The sequence below is a fragment of the Ambystoma mexicanum genome, chromosome 6p, assembly GCF_040938575.1.
Source record: "Ambystoma mexicanum isolate Mex_15411 chromosome 6p, UKY_AmexF1_1, whole genome shotgun sequence".
NCBI classification, from domain to species: Eukaryota; Metazoa; Chordata; class Amphibia; order Caudata; family Ambystomatidae; genus Ambystoma; species Ambystoma mexicanum.
The window spans coordinates 298622311-298638386 of NC_090935.1; the positions used below are offsets into that span (position 1 = coordinate 298622311).

At 43.1% G+C, this 16076-nt stretch overlaps 1 protein-coding gene across 1 annotated transcript; it reads right to left on the reverse strand.

The window, feature by feature from the left end:
• Positions 1-542: 542 nt before the first annotated feature.
• On the reverse strand, positions 543-15752 carry LOC138511392 (asparagine--tRNA ligase, cytoplasmic-like). The gene is made up of 5 exons (XM_069627039.1): positions 15594-15752; positions 9270-9383; positions 5486-5617; positions 2067-2198; positions 543-1821 (listed from the first exon to the last, which is right to left on the reverse strand). The coding sequence occupies exons 1-5, from the start codon at positions 15696-15698 to the stop codon at positions 1669-1671; spliced, it is 636 nt and encodes a 211-aa protein (XP_069483140.1). The 5' UTR covers positions 15699-15752; the 3' UTR covers positions 543-1668.
• Between the last annotated feature and the right edge of the window lie 324 nt (positions 15753-16076).

The following is a 16076-nucleotide window of genomic DNA, read 5'->3' on the forward strand; positions in this document are numbered from 1 at the left end:
TCAATTGGACCTCTGCCCACCACACATCAGTCGCCCAATGAAAATGCAAAGGCTTTGAAGGCATCAATGAAGTTCATGGTTTGCAAGTTATGAAAACGTACGCAGCTGGAAAAAGGGCAAGAAAAGGTATAATGAACCTGACCCTCCTGAGGGCTATCATATCCCCAGGTTGTTGATAAGCCAATGAGAATATGAATTCCGGCTAGCTCACATGTTCTTTCCAGCTGGAGAGTTGCAGAGTAACCGTGACTAATTACATGGCTTCACTCATACAAAGGTGTCGTTCATGCATTAGCTCACACATCAGCTGCCCGAATAGCAGCCATTTTCCCTCTTTTTTCTTGTGTTGAAATACCTTTGTTAACTTTTGAGAAATAATGAAACAAGAACATAAGGCCATAAAGAAACTTAACGTTTCCAAAACAAAGCAGACTTTTGAAACAAATATTAAGTAATGAATATGTAAAATAAACACCTTTCGTTTCATACATTAATTATTGAAAATGATTTTACATTAGGTAAATAATTATTTAAAGCTCAGGTTTTTAAATTTAATATATTTTACTAGTTTCATAAGATGCTCACAAATAGGTCCCTTGTTTTATTACAACACCCGTAAATCATCTATTCTCTCAAGATCAGAGAAGCATGGGAATCCAGTATAAATATCCTTCTGCAATTCAGTCTATAAAAAAATGCTCGGGTACCACCTACCAGTGACAAAGAGCACATGTTTGCCTATTATATAATTCAGTATTTTGATATGGAGGGTGACAACATAACATACTTTCTGTGGAGGATGCCATTTTAGAACAGAATCAAGTTACACATCACATTTTTCAATAGCTCATGAAACCAGATTCAATATGCTATGATTTACTATTTCAATTAGCAGAGCTGGTAAATGGAAAGGTACATACTGTCAATGACATGAAAATATTAGATTCAAATTTAAAGGCAATATCCATAATCAGTTTCAATCCTAAAATCAAACGTTCCATCTATGTGACAGCCAGTCGTTGACAAGAAAAGGGACATTTTGTTTTGCTTCGCAATTAAAAATGACATTTAGTTAAAACGTGTGTTCCATTAGGAAAAGATCAAAGGGCCATTTTCCCACTGTCGTTTTCTTGATTGACTATTTTCTTCGTGGTTGACTGGTAATGAGAACTGGAAATGTGAAACTATGAGACAATCATCTTTCTGTTCATTCATTAAACAAATCTTTTATACAGAGCTGACATTTAAATTAAAAAAATGTACATCCCTGAAAAAAGTGCATTTCCCAACATGCTTAAATGAAATGCATACAGAATTACTTGCCATCAATATATGCATACTGGTTCTTGAAAGCCAATGAGTTGAGCAGTGAACGTTATTTTCACTGATTTAAAAGTATTCAATGACTTACATAAATGCCTTCAAGACTCAATCAACATTTAAGATGCTGTCAAAAGTACTGGGGCCCAATTCCAACACATTTACTGCAAAATGGGAAAATAAATGGAGATGCAAAGACAAAATATTGTCTAGCAAATGTACAGTTCACAGATAACAGTAAGAAAAATGAGTACGCATATGTCCGCTTGTTCATGGTCAGATTGTACATTTGTAATGTACTGCTCTTCTTCAAGTAAATGTTACGTCTTTTGTAATTGGTTCCCTTCTCTAATCAATGGCAGTAAGTGGGTTAAGGTTTGCAGCGCTGGACGAAGCGGGGTAAAGGCACACGTCCCGGATGTGGTGCCTATTCAGAATCCATGTCAAGAATCGCTCCAATCCTAAACCGTATCCACCGTGAGGGCAAGTGCCATATTTACGCTGCAATGAAAAGACATAAAAAACAACAAGTGAGAAATGAACCATAAAAAAATAAATCTGCACTCGTATGCTTTTTCAATGTTTCAAACTTGGACATGGGAACCATTGTCCCCTCACGAGAAGCTTCAAAACGATTTGCCAAGACTTACTGTGGTTTTGGCTGCAGTGTCTGAAGTGTAAAATGTAACTTGACATTCCTAGAGTTAGGCTTCCTAAATCCAATGAATAAATGCAACTTCCCTTACCTGATCAGTATACCAGTAATAAGGAGTAGGGTCAATTCCTTCTCTCTTATAGCCTTCTAATAGTTCCGCACTGTCCCAGATACGCATCGAGCCTCCAACAATCTCCCCCACATTGGGCATTAGAACATCCACCTACAAGAGAAATAAAGAAGATGGGTTACAGAATATATAATTTGGCAAGTTTTGTATAGAACGACCCATGTCTAATTATGGTCAAATCAGAATGGAGTTAAACAATTGCTGTACAGATCACAAATATCTGGTATAGAGCTAGACGAGGTTGGTGTATATCGGTCGTCTAAGTGCTGTGGAGAAAAAATAAGTAACAAGGCATACTCATTATGTACCCCTCTGTACCATTATACTCTGTTTGCCACTCGCCACGTTTAAACCATTGCCTCTAGCTGGTATTAGGAGAGATGAGGACTTCACTGCACAGCAGAGAAGCGCTTTACCTATCCAGAAAGAATGCTCGCCTTTGTTATTCAGACTTCATAGCTAAGTAGATTCTATGCCCTCACCTTCCTGCTGAAAGGCGGCTTGAGGTGGCAGAAGTCATCATATTACAAGGACTCTCGCCTGCCTCAGAGCCGGTGTGTGCATTTCGGGAGTATATTCACCTTGGAGAAATGTATTATGCTATGCTGTCTTCACTGGTAACACTAACGACCATGGCAGAGTGCAGCTGGCATGAAAGGCCGAATATTAAGAGTTTGTTCCCTGGCAGCAATAAAGTTGCAAAGTGTGGCCTTGCCAGGTTTGGACCGCCCCTCTGCTGCTGAAACTCATGTCTCCATGTGAGCATAAAGACCAGGGCACAGGAGGAGGGGGGGGGTGTCACTTGACCCGAAGTCTCGTGCTGCCGCTGGTTATGTGTCTGCTACGGATTTACTAATAAAGTGCTCATCAATCCACCGGACTTGTGAGTGGTATATTTTTTCCACTACAGTACCGCACATTATGGAGTTTCAGTCATCTTGGAACAAACTAATTCCTAATGTACTAGCCCTGTGCATTTAATATTTACATTTAGATTTGTCTGCAGAGCAATATGTCTTGGGAGTGAACATGTTGTACAACTGACATTAGTTTATTTTAGTTTAACAATATAATGCTAATTATAGGTACTGCTATGAAGCAGTATTTGTTTATCTTTTATACAAATTACAGAGAAGGTGTAGCGTGAATCTCAAGAGGCCATAGATTAAGGCATTGTAGACAAGAAAGGTCTTCTTAAGGGGATGATCTAGTAAAAAATTTTATTTAAAAAATAGATAGGCAACATAAAAAAAAAAATACTAGCATTCTCCGTTTTAAAACTTCCTATGTAAAATTTTGAGCTATTCAAGCTCAAAATTCGCAAAAGCAAGCACAACGGCGCATCCATTTTGTGAAATGGAGGCCCTCCTGTGCTGGCTTTTGCGGCACTAATGAAGGAAAAGTCAGCCAGCTGTAGTAAACAAAAGCTACCGCTGGGTGGCTTTCCCTTCATTAGTGCTGTAGGCTGGAGGACGGGGATCTTAGACCAGAGCAGGAAAGCTGCAGCTGGATCTCGGTAAGTGCTATTTATTTTTTTTTACAAAATAAGCACTAGCTGCGTTTTTTTTTCTAAGTTTTCCGGGCTGGAGGATAAAACCGCAGCTTTAAAAACGTTGTATTTATGTTTGCGGTCGCTTTTGAAGCGACCGCAAACATAAATACAACGTTATTGTGTTGGAAAACGCAGCGGTTTTTCTTTCCAAGTTTCTCAGGCTCCTCCGGCTCGGAGGAGCCTGAGAAACTCGGAAAGAAAAACCGCAACGTCTTCCAACACAACCGCGTTGTTTCTGCCTGAATCTGCTTTCCCATTTGGGGCTCTCGGGCTCCCCATGGGGAGCCCGAGAGCCCCAAGTGGTCAAGCAGATTCAGGCAGAAACAACGTGGCATTGCGGAAAACAACCGCGTTGTTTCTGCCTGAATCTGCTTTCCTATTTGGGGTTCTCGGGCTCCCCACGGGGAGCCCGAGAGCCCCAAACGGGAAAGCAGATTCAGGCAGAAACAACGCGGCATTGCGGAAAACGACCGCGTTGTTTCTGCGTGAATCTGCTTTCCCATTTGGGGTTCTCGGGCTCCCCACAGGGAGCCCGAGAGCCTCAAATGGTAAAGCAGATTTAGGCAGACACAACGCAGCATTTAGCATTTCCCATTTGGGTCTCTCGGGCTCCCCACGGGGAGCCCGAGAGCCCCAAATGGGAAATCAGCTGCAGGTAGAAACACTACGCGGAATGTAAACATAACCGCGTTGTGTTTCTGCCTGCTGTTGCTTTCACTTTGGGTCTTCGATGCTCCCCTGGGAGCACCGGAGACCCAAAGTGATAGCCACAGCAGGCAGAAACACACGCGGTTGTGTTTGAAAACGCTGCGGTTTTTCTTTCCGAGTTTCTCAGGCTCCTCCGGCTCGGAGGAGCCTGAGAAACTTGGAAAGAAAACCGCAGCGTTTTCCAACACAATAACGTTGTATTTATGTTTGCGGTCGCTTCAAAAGCGACCGCAAACATAAATATAACGTTTTTAAAGCTGCGGTTTTATTTCTAAGTTTTCCGGGCTCCTCCAGCCCGGAAAACTTAGAAAAAAAAACGCAGCTAGTGCTTATTTAAAAAAATAAAAATAAATAGCACTTACCGAGATTCAGCTGCAGCTTTCCTGCTCTGGTCTCCGGTCCCCGTCCTCCGCCTACAGCACTAATGAAGGGAAAGCCACCCAGCGGTAGCTTTTGTTTACTACAGCTGGCTGGCTTTTCCTTCATTAGTGCCGCAAAAGCAAAAGCCAGCACAGGCGGGGCATCCATTTCACAAAATGGATGCGCCCATGTGCTTGCTTTTGCGAATTTTGAGCTTGAATAGCTCAAAATTTTACATAGGAAGTTTTAAAACGGAGAATGCTAGTATTTTTTTTTTATGTTGCCTATCTATTTTTTAAATAAAAATGTTTACTAGACCATCCCTTTAACGCTGAAGGGCTCGGGTCTGTAGATGAGCGCCTCAAAACTTTCTGCTGCTGATTGTGGCCTGCAAATCTTATTCAAAACGTGCTCAAGGAAAAAGAAAGACTTCCAGATGAGAACGAATTCAGCTGCAATTCAATTTTTACACCGTGGAAGCAATCTCTCAATATCAGCAGTTTATTATTTTCCTTTAGTTGATTTTATATTAAAGCAAAACCAGCATTTATTAATTTAGCAAACATGAAACATTAGATGATTTCTGTATCAAGTATATAGTTTCATTTATAATATTTAGTGCATTTTTCATGGAAAATCATTAATGTACAAATGTTGATAGGGACAGAGGAGAAGTGAATCTGGGACTTCAAACAAAAGTGGGATAAACCAGTTTACCATCAGTCTAAAGAATGTACTGCTTTTTGCATCATGAACTAACCGACTCTGTGAGGCGCTGATCCTCTGGGCATCGTTGCATGTAGAAAGATTTAATCTCTGCAGGGAACCGGCACAGCAGGATGGGTTCATTAATAGCATCAGTCATCAGTCTCTCAGGAGCTTCTGGAATATCCTGAACAAAGAACATAAGATAGCAACATTAAATAAACAAGTCTGCCCACAAACTATGATGTTTTTAGTTTTAGCGGAATGTGCCAACTTTCAATAATGCTACAGGTGAAGTTTGTGCATTTGTGGAAGGAAGCAACACGTTGGCCTGCTGTTTTATTGCCGTTATGTATTTCGACAGTCCGTATTATTTTGCAGCCGTGGTCCACCCTCTTTATGGACAATTTTGCATTAGCCCTCATTCTTTCACTTAGCACAGACCTGTAGAAATCATCTGTGGAGCTGCAGAGTTATTCATCACTGTCAGACTCAATCAATAGCTAGAAGAAAAGAAACCATAAAATAATAATAATAAAATGGGCTTCTAGGGTGGGATGTCTGTGGGTCCCGGAGGTGCTCTGTTGCAACCTAGCTGCTCAGATCTCACACACCTTCACGTGGTATGGCCAGACCTCGCCCCCAAAATGGAAAATCATTGAGCAGGCCCAGTCACTGGTCCATCTGGCAGGACTACCTTATGTGGATTCGGGTTCCCTGGGACAGGAAGGGGGCTTCTCCCTATTGGCAATGACCAAGTGCATGCTCTATTACATTGGAAGGGCATTTCGTAGATGGGGTATAAAGAGAGGGATAGGGCCTCTCACACCTGTTTGGAATAACCCAGGTTTTTGCCCCGGGAGTGATAATGGGGGTGAGGGTAGTTTCACATGTGGAAAGAGGGTGGGCTGAAATACATACGACAACTATACAGAGACAAGAAGCCTTTCACATTCGAAGAATGTAAACCCACCTTCAATATACAAGAAAAGTAACGCTTCAGATATTCCCAATTGAGGCACTGGGCTTCCCACATAAGCATAAATGTGGGGGCCACGTGAACCCTCTCTGCTTTAGAGCTAACACTACAGGATGGCACTGTGAGGGGGAAGATATCAAAGCTGTATAAACGTCTGGACCCAGGTGACCCTGTGTTACGCCTGCCGTATATGACCAAATGGGAAGAGGATTTGCGGTGGCCCATAGATGAAGAGGTGTGGCTATGAATATGGGAACGGATGCTTAAGTCCTCCAGGTGTGTAACGGACAGAGTGCTCCTATACATTTTACTACAGGTGGTACGTAACCCCGAGAGCCTACACCACATGGTAGGGAAGTTACTCAGCCACCTGTTGGCGGGGGGGGGGTGAGGTGGGCACCTTGTTTCATATGGTGTGGACATGCCCCAAGGTGGAACTATACTGGAAGGAGGTGTTGGCAAGGATAAAGGACATCACAGGGCTGACCCTTCCCGCAGATCCGCGGATGGTAATCCTGCGGGACACTGTGGTGGGCGGGGGTTTCGTTCCCCTTAACTGGTTCAATGGCAACCTTGAGTGGATATCTCCTGCTGGCGGCAAAGTTGGTCATAGCGCGGACATGGAAGACAAAACACCTGAGGAGCCGCTAGCACAGATGTGGTGGGTCAGGTCCTGGAACATATTGGTGGCGGGCAAAATCACAACTATATGTAAGGGCCGATATGCGGGTACATCTCAGTGTGGTCCCCATTTATTGACTTTGCTGGAAAATACCCTGCTATGGTGCCCAAACCCCCTATACTGCAACGCTTCCCGCTGCTGTGAGCAGTTCTGTGAGGTGCGAGTTGTCAAGCCCCATACAAGCCAAGGGTCCTCCCAGAAATCTCAAAATTGTTATATTGCATAATACTGAGAGTATAAATATTTTTAAAGTTATCCCTCATTGCAAGAAACATGACATCTTTTTCTGATCCTACGGAGGGGCCTCTTTACATTCCCTTAGTCAGAAGTAACTAGCTGTGTGTCTGCTTGTGGAGTGTCCTCCCAACCATTTACATTGTAAAGAAGCCCTGGTCTCTGCTTAGAGATTTTCAGGACAAGATGGGAGCGTGGGGCATAATGGGTCAATTTAAAGCAACAGTTCCTCATTGCCTCAATCGGCCAGGAAAAAGTGACTTTGTGCCACAGGTGTTCCACATTGTCTGAGTCAGCCGACAGCCACAATAGAGGTCATGCATTTGTTCATGCCGAGTCTCATCTCATGTCCCAAGTCAGGTGAAATGAGCAATGTGTTATTTATGTGGTGAATCCCTAGCCCAATGCATGGTACAGAGTTCCTGGTGTCTGCTCAAGTAGGAGATTATCAAGACCTATCTACTTTGGGCAAGGGGGGGGGGCTATATGTGCAAGTTCATAAGGACAACATCTTGCAACTCACAGGGTTTGACCTTGAGTTTCAGGGACTTGACATCAATCCCAGGAACTGAGACACATTTTCTGTGACAAATTCAGTGAATCCAGAATGAAACAAAGACTCATCTATAATTCAAAATACCATATATTTGGGAATCGTTACAAAAAATTGGGCAAGCTCAAAGCGGTGGGCTGTTTCCAACCAAAAAGTAAGTGTGTCTCTTGTTCAAAGTCTCCTGTGCGGCTTCCAGGTAGCTGGCCCTACGGGGGTCTGTAATGCCAGGTTTTAATCAAAGAGTTGCAGAGGGGTTGTTTCGCCCGTTTCAAATTGTGTGCCTAAGGATGTATTCTTGGGGACTCTTATATGCTGTAATTAATTCTAACCACCCAGTTATTCTGTATACCGCTTGCTTGTCAAATGCCCAATTTAGGGGCTTCACAGCTTATTTTAGCTGCAGAAGTACACTAATTCATGTCAGAGGTACAAGTCAACATTTTGGTTTATTTATTCCAAGCATGGTAGATTTTTTTTCAGTATAAAACAAAGTAATAAATCAGACTTATCCACACAAAATTAACTTTACTTTGCAAAAGAGGGGGTTTTGTGGGGTGTAAAATATTTAGCATTTTTACCACAAACAAGTGCTCTGCATTCATGAATATACCTTTTGTATAGCAGACCTAGACATGAATACAAAATTGAGAGACTTTACTGTGCTTTCGTGTCGCTCTTCACTTGCTTATTCATGAGCTAGTTAAGCTCCTTTTATTAAAAAAAAAAAAAGAAAAGCTGAGGCCACATGTTTTCTTCGGCACGGATAGTAATTACCACCCAGATAGTAATTACCACCACCTACAGTAGTATTCATGAAATCCTGGCAAATTATAGCTTTAGCAGTGGTAACTGTAGTGGTATTGCTGGAATACTTCATTTGCTGGATCTTTATATTTTATTTCTATCCATTTCCACCCTCACTTTGATGGTGAAAAAGGATAGTGAACAGCAATAGTTGTGTACATTTTTTAAAGCATAAAAGTATACATTCCCTTTTTTTAATTATTTGGGAAAAGTGGGTGGCGAGAGGCTGGCCATATGACATGCCCATTTCTCATCCTGTTCCTATATCCACATTAAATGATACATTTCCCTTGTATTGTATGCTTCCCTACTATTCAGCAAAAGAACTTTCAAAAACTGGAGATAAATATTGGTGCACTTTTAAGATGAAAATCCACCTTGTAAATGGTCTACATTAACCTCTGCAGTATAAACATGTACATATACCTCCTAACCTGTAATGGGGACAGAGGTAAAATGAGCAGCATTTTGCAAATACCCCGTTTTACCATTAACATCAAGCCCCTTAAACTGTGTACCCGTGTCATTCATAAGGTTTTACCTACTTTTTTCATGCAACAAATGAACAATCAGCCATCGGTACATACCTCACCAAACTCATAGTGCGTGCCATCATCTTTTTTGACATCATGCTCTTTCAACCAAGCAATAGCCTCTGTGTAATCCATTCGTCGGAAAGGACGTTTGGGGGGTTTAAACTCCTGCAATGATAGAATGGCATTTTCTCAGAAAATAATTACATTTGTGAAACTATTACCTAGATTTCAGGAACTTGAAGGAATAAGAAATAATTTCCAATTACAGTAATTCACAACTTAATGTAATGTACACATTAAAGCACTGTACCCCATGGAAATGCACAGGGAGGCACTCTCTAGCATATTACTCTTGCATTTATTTAAAATTGAGTACATGCTTTTACTATTGTTCATCCTTTTTAGTATCCGCTCAGAATTATAAGTGCCTAATAAAGCATGCCAACTTCTAGGAGGACTATGAGGACTGTTAAACAAGAGGAATAAATAAACACTGACACTAAAGGCCTTGATTTGTTTATTACAGACTAACAAGACTGAAAAATAAATATAGCGAGCTTGGGGGAAAAACATCAACTACATCAGATGTCTCACTGGTGCTAAAAAAGGCACTTTTATTTATTTATTACAATTTGTTCATAAAAGTTAGGGCGCTGTATAATACAACATTATAATTAAATACAGACAAAAAAAAAGACTGAAATACAAATTCAAACATTCTAAAAGCACTGAAAACAATTTCCTATGCTAAAACAATGAAATACTATCCAAATACAGTCTTACTAAGAATACAATTTCAGGGAGAAGAGCATTCCAAAAACCAGATCACCAAAGCACTAAAATGTCAGAGTTCAAAACTATTATTGTAAATTTCAGTGGTTACCAAATACAGAGAATTCGTAACAGCAACTTGGTAGCATCTCTAGAAAGACACCTTTAACAGAAAGACAATCTTGGGCGACGTCACAAAGAATGCATATCCGAATAGGCAATACACAAAGCATTTCTGGCTTCCTGCGCTTACTATGCCCTGCATGCATGGCCACAGACTGTTAAAGGTGATCTGCGTAGAAGCAGAGGGCTAGTAGAAGGGTGTCTCTCAGCAGAACCCCCTGTGCCATCGTAGTACATGGCCACTGCGTTGTCCATTATTGTCAGGACATTCTTTCCCTGTACAGAGGGCAAATAGATCTTCAACGATAGTCTGATTGCCCTCAGCTCCAAAAGATTGATGTGTAGTTTAGACTCGGATGGAGACCAACGACCACTGATTGTCAGATCGTTGACATGTGCTCCCCACCCTGTGAGTGAGGCATCCGTCACTACTGTTATCTCCGGCCACGGTTGCCAAAAAGATTCTCCCTTCAGTATGTTGTCCTTGAAGGCTCCCCACAGGAGATCCTGTGCAACTCTGCTTGGAACCTGAAGAAGGTCTGACATCTTGCCTGAGAAATTGAGACCACTATATCCCGAGAGCCCATTGGAGGGATCTCATTCTCAGGAGAGCCTGTGGAACCAGGAAAATGCAGGATCACATGAGGCTGAGCAACCTCAAAAAGTCGACAGCCGGGCTGGAAGACGCTGGGCACTCTGGAATTTGGTGACCATCTGCAGAATGTGTTGAGTCCTCACCTCGGGTGGAGAGGCTTTTTCCAAGGATGCATCCAGAACTGCTTCGATGAATTGAGTCTTTGAGATGGTATCATGTGGGACTTCTGGTAATTGAGGGAGAAGCGCAGTCTGTGGAGAGAGTGGCAGGTTATACTGAGATGTTACAGGGCCCGTTTGGAAGAACAAGCCCTGATCCGCCAGTCGTCCATGTAGGGGTAGACGTGAATCCCCCCCCTCTCCTGAGACTCGCTGCCACCACCGCCATGAACTTGGTGAAAACCCTCAGGCGGAGGTCAGCCCGAATGGCAGCACTTGAAACTGATAGAGAACCACTAACGGCGAACCTCAGGTACTCTGCGCTTGTGATGGATTGGCACATGAAAGTAAGCATCCTGAAGGTCCAATGATACCATCCAATCATGGAGCTGGAGTGCCTGAAGGATTTGAGAAAGTGTGAACATCTTGACCTTGTCCTGATGGGTCCCAATCCTCCGTCCTTTTTGGGGATTAGGAAATATGGAGAGTACTACCCTTTGTGCCTTTCCGCTACAGGTACTGGTTCTACAGCACCTTTCTCAAGCAGGCTCAAAAATGTCCTGCACAAGAAATGGATCCGGAACTTTGAACAAGTGGTTCTTAAAAAGTAACCCTAGGCTACCATTTCCAAAGCCCATGCATCTGAGATTCTGCCTCCCATCTGGGTTTTGTGGGTCAAGGCCTCCGAGAGGTTTTGAGGCGGCTGAAGAGCGACTGATGGCAAAGTAGCCACTGCTTGGGCGGACTTGGCACCCCCTCTCTCATCCACTACGAGGGAACCTTTGTCCTCTTTAACTTACCAGTCCTATCGCTTTACCAATTGCGGAGTAGAAACAACAGGACCTACCCCTCCAAGATGATCCGCTAGGCAGAGAAGGTTGTGGTTGTTAGATAGCAGCACCAAGGGATTTGGCTGCCAACTTTGAGGTCTGCAGCTTCTTTAGGCTTTCATCAGCCTTGCTGCTAAACAGTTGGGGCCGTCAAAGGGCATGTTGAGGAGTCTGGACTGCACGTCCGGTGCAAATCCTGACTTCCTCAAACACACAAACTGGCGTATTACTGTGCTTGCCACCATGGCTCTACTGATACTGTCAGCAGAGTCCAGTCCTGACTGAAGAGACTCGCACATAACTCCTTTCCGTCTCTTACAATATTCGGGAAGCAGTCTTTATCGCCTTCGGGAATAAGCTCAGCCGCCATGGCTATACAAATCCACAGAATTAACGTAAATTTAGCTATGGCACAAGTGGCATTTGCAGATTTAAGAGCCATGCTCCCAACAGAAAACACTTTCCTTGCCCAAGCGTCAAAACGCTTATCATCCCTGTCTAGGGGAATTGTTGGATAAGCTGCTTGTTTAGAGGTAGAGGTTGCAGCCTGAACTACAAGGCTCTCTGGCGTAGGATGTTTGGACAAATAGTCAGGATTGCTACTGGATGTCCTGTACTTCCTGTGAGGTTCTTATTCACCGCTGGACTTGCCTCAGGTGTTCCCAGTTGGCCTTTACCCTTTTTTGCAGGGCAATGGGAAAAGGGAGCACTGCATCCTTCTGAGGTCCCTTATCAAGAATATCGTCAGGTCATCTTGCTCAAATAAGTGAGCAGCCTGCCCCATCCTAGAAACCCCATTACCCTAGACATAAGATGTGTGTATGGGGTATCGTCGTGATCTGCCAGGTCCGGTTTACCAAACTCCAGTTCTGGTGAAGCGTCAACCCCACTAGCTGACTGAAGGGTTTCATATAAAACATTTAGCCCAGACTCTTCCGAGATCAGGACTTCTGGGACTTTTGGCGTACCATATGCCAAAGCAAGTAGGTTTGGAGAATGAAGTTTTGGTCTGAAGGTTTATGTCCTTCATAAATTGAAGACAAAGACTTGAATAAATCCTTCCTCTGTAAAGGTTTAAATAATTTCTCAACCTCCTTAGTGACAATGTAAGGTTTAGAGGGCAAAGGCGTTGATGGTCTCAACCCCGATGGCATCGATGGTTTGGACGCTAATGGTGCCAATGTCTTCAAAGACTTTATGGAAGCCCTGGAGGGGCTCGATCCCTGATTCGATAGAGTCTTTGACGATTTCTCGTCGAGATGAGACCTCGAAGGTTCTCATGGGGTTTCTAGCCTGGGACCCGGGCTCGAAGACGCGTGAGATTTTGGCTTAGTTCTCCCCTTGACGGCCTTCAACGGTGCAACAGGAGCATGACTCTTGGTCTTCTCTTTCGAGGAGGAGAGGCCTTCTCGGAAATTTTCAAAATGTCCTGTCTGAATGCCTCCCATTCAGCAGAAGAATCGGAGTAAGAGGTGGAACGTGACTTATGGCGTTTTCTTCATCTTCTTTGAAGAAGAAGAATGATGCGACCCACTCCTGGATCGAGAGCACTTTTTAGATTTTTTCCTTTGTGGACAGTCGTCGAGGGGGATTTAGTTGGGGGCCTACTGGCCGCTAATTTGTCTATTCACTCTTTCAACGCCTTACCGGTCATTGCTTGCCAGGATCGTCAGTTTGCCGTCTCATGCTTCACGCCAAGACACCACAGACACATTTGATGATGGTCCGTGAGCGATATCTTGGCGCCGCAATAATGATATATTGATCAATTAGGAGCCAATGTAGAGCTTTCCGTTCCATGGTGACAAAATCATTTTCAGGGGAAAATAAATAATCAGATTTACAGCTTTGTTTTTTAGCATTTCAAAGTGGTGAATGAGCGTTTCAATTAGGCCCATTATTCTGTGTGCTACAATAGTCAACCTAGATAGGACCAGGGCCTATTTTCGAGGCATTTGCAGGTATAGTATGATTATCCCAAGTACATCAAGCTGGAAGTGGGGTTTGTGGGAGGCAGCATTCACTTCTGGAATACAGAACTTTTTTTCATCAAATAATATGCACACATTTCTCTACTTCCTCACTGATGATGCGGCTAAATACAGTGAAAGGGGACAATGGAGCAGAAAGTTACAAGAGGAGAGAATACCAAAACACATTATTTCATTTTTGCCAGCATTTATACAAAGTTGGTTGACTTTTTGATTTTGAGGATTTCTATTGCGCACCAAACAGACTGAAGTGTATTTGGGTGCCGATGACAACTGTCCAGTAGAATTAACCATAACAGAACATTGTGTGATCTATGCTTAAGGCCATTTATCTAAACGGATTCGTTTTTAGAATCTTTCTGAACCGCTCCAACAATTGGCATGCTCCAATTTCCATGGGAAGCTGGTTCCACAATTTGGGGCCAAAAACCCCAAATCTCCTGTCTCCTCTCGATACCAATTTGGAGCGTGGTACACTCGCCATTAATTTGTCTCCAGAGCGTAGATCTCTACTTGGATGGTAGGGGCAGATTTTAACAGTGAGATAGTGGGGGGCTAGTCCATTAAAGCACTTGTACATTAGGCAGGCCACTTTGAATTTAATTCAGTTCTCCACCTTTAACCAGTGAAGAGATCTACGCAAGGCAGATAGATTGTCCCTCTTCCTCAAATGTCCAATCAATCTAATTGCTGCATTCTGGGCCTTCTGTAATCTATACACTTGCTTTGATGGAATCCCTGCCATCAAGCTGTTACACTGCATTATCTTCCACAGGAATGAAGGGAAGAACATTCCTCAATAGCCGCAGTGAATGATATACAGCCTTGACCTTGGCTTCTACCTGTGCTTCAATGCCCAGGTTCTCTTGCCATATACAGCCAAGATTTTTAATTTTGCTGGCAAACTGATGTTCCTCACCCAGAATCGGAGAGGTAGGGACCTGTCTCTCAGCTGTCATTTTCCCTTTTGGGCCAAACGGCACCACTTCGGTTTTAGCTGCATTTAACTGAAGCTGGTTGCATGCCATCCACCTATTAATCTCTCCCATACAGCAATTGATTTTTTTAAATGCGTGTTCAATGTTTTTGATCTCAATGTAGATTTGTGTATCAGCGGCATAAGAGTGAAATTTCAACACATGCCACCTCACGATGTTGAGCGCTAGACGGCCATACAGGTTGAAAATCAGCATGGATAAAGATGAACCCTGTGGCACCCCACACTCTAGACATATCAACTCTGAGGTGAAGCCCCCAATCACCACCTGCTGGGTTCTGTCTTTCAGGAAGGAGCCAAACCATGTAGCCACTTGCTCTGATGCGTTCCCAAGACCTGGTCAGAGTTAGGATTGGTCAACGCAGGTTTGGTATCTGGCTTTGCTGCTGGTTCTGGAAAGAGGTGATGTTCCGCTAGTGCTCAATGAACAAAATATTCTTGAATACCACATTTTGCAATCTAGTCTGTTATCAAAGAGCTTTCTGAATAAAGAGAACAATGGAGAGCTACTCTTGCAAAGTTGTTTTGCACAGTAACTTTCCACCTTCTCCCTTCACTCAGATGAAAGTATTCAAAGAATGCTTGGACTCAGATGCACTAAGAAGCAATACCAATGTCACTTTTATATTTAAAAAAAAAACACAATAGCTTAACAAGTGTTTTTCTATGGGGTCCATAGACCTCATACATTGGCAATTGAAATGGGGTACAATATATTGAAGGTTGATCCATGTTCTGCATGCCTGCTTATATGGACCAATACCAGGTATGGTGCACCATCTATCTGCAAATTGAAAACCACCTATGCATATTTACAGCATCACCTGTAAAAATGATTTGCATGGCAGATTTCTAATTAAATAAGCTTGACAGGCACACAAATTCAAAGCAGTATCAGAAGTAAACTTACGGGATGAAGTTCATATAGGTAGCTGGCCATGGGCGATCTCAGGACTCGGTCAACAACATCACAAACCAGGTCTTCCAAGCGGCTTAGCAGATCTTCATAGGTCATGAAAGGACATTCTGCTTCAACGTGAGTGTATCTGGAAAACAAGTCACAACCAGGTCAAAAAGCAATTCGTAAAGCTAGTTTTGCCCGAATACAGAAGTTCCTCCCAAGTAGGAAAATAAATGGGAAGTTGCCTACCGGTTAGTGTTGGTGAGTGTGCTGTGAGAACATGAAGGGTGGAGGAAAAAGGAGGGACAGATAAGTAATGTGGCATTGCATAAAGGTTCAACGCTCTGAACACACTCTATGCTGCTTCTTTGACAATTCAGGTATAGGGACATCGGGCCTCATTACAAGTCTGGCGGTAACCGAGCAGGAAAAACCGGCAAGTTACCGCCGGACTTGTATTACCATTCCGCCTCCGTGATTCCCGGAATTACC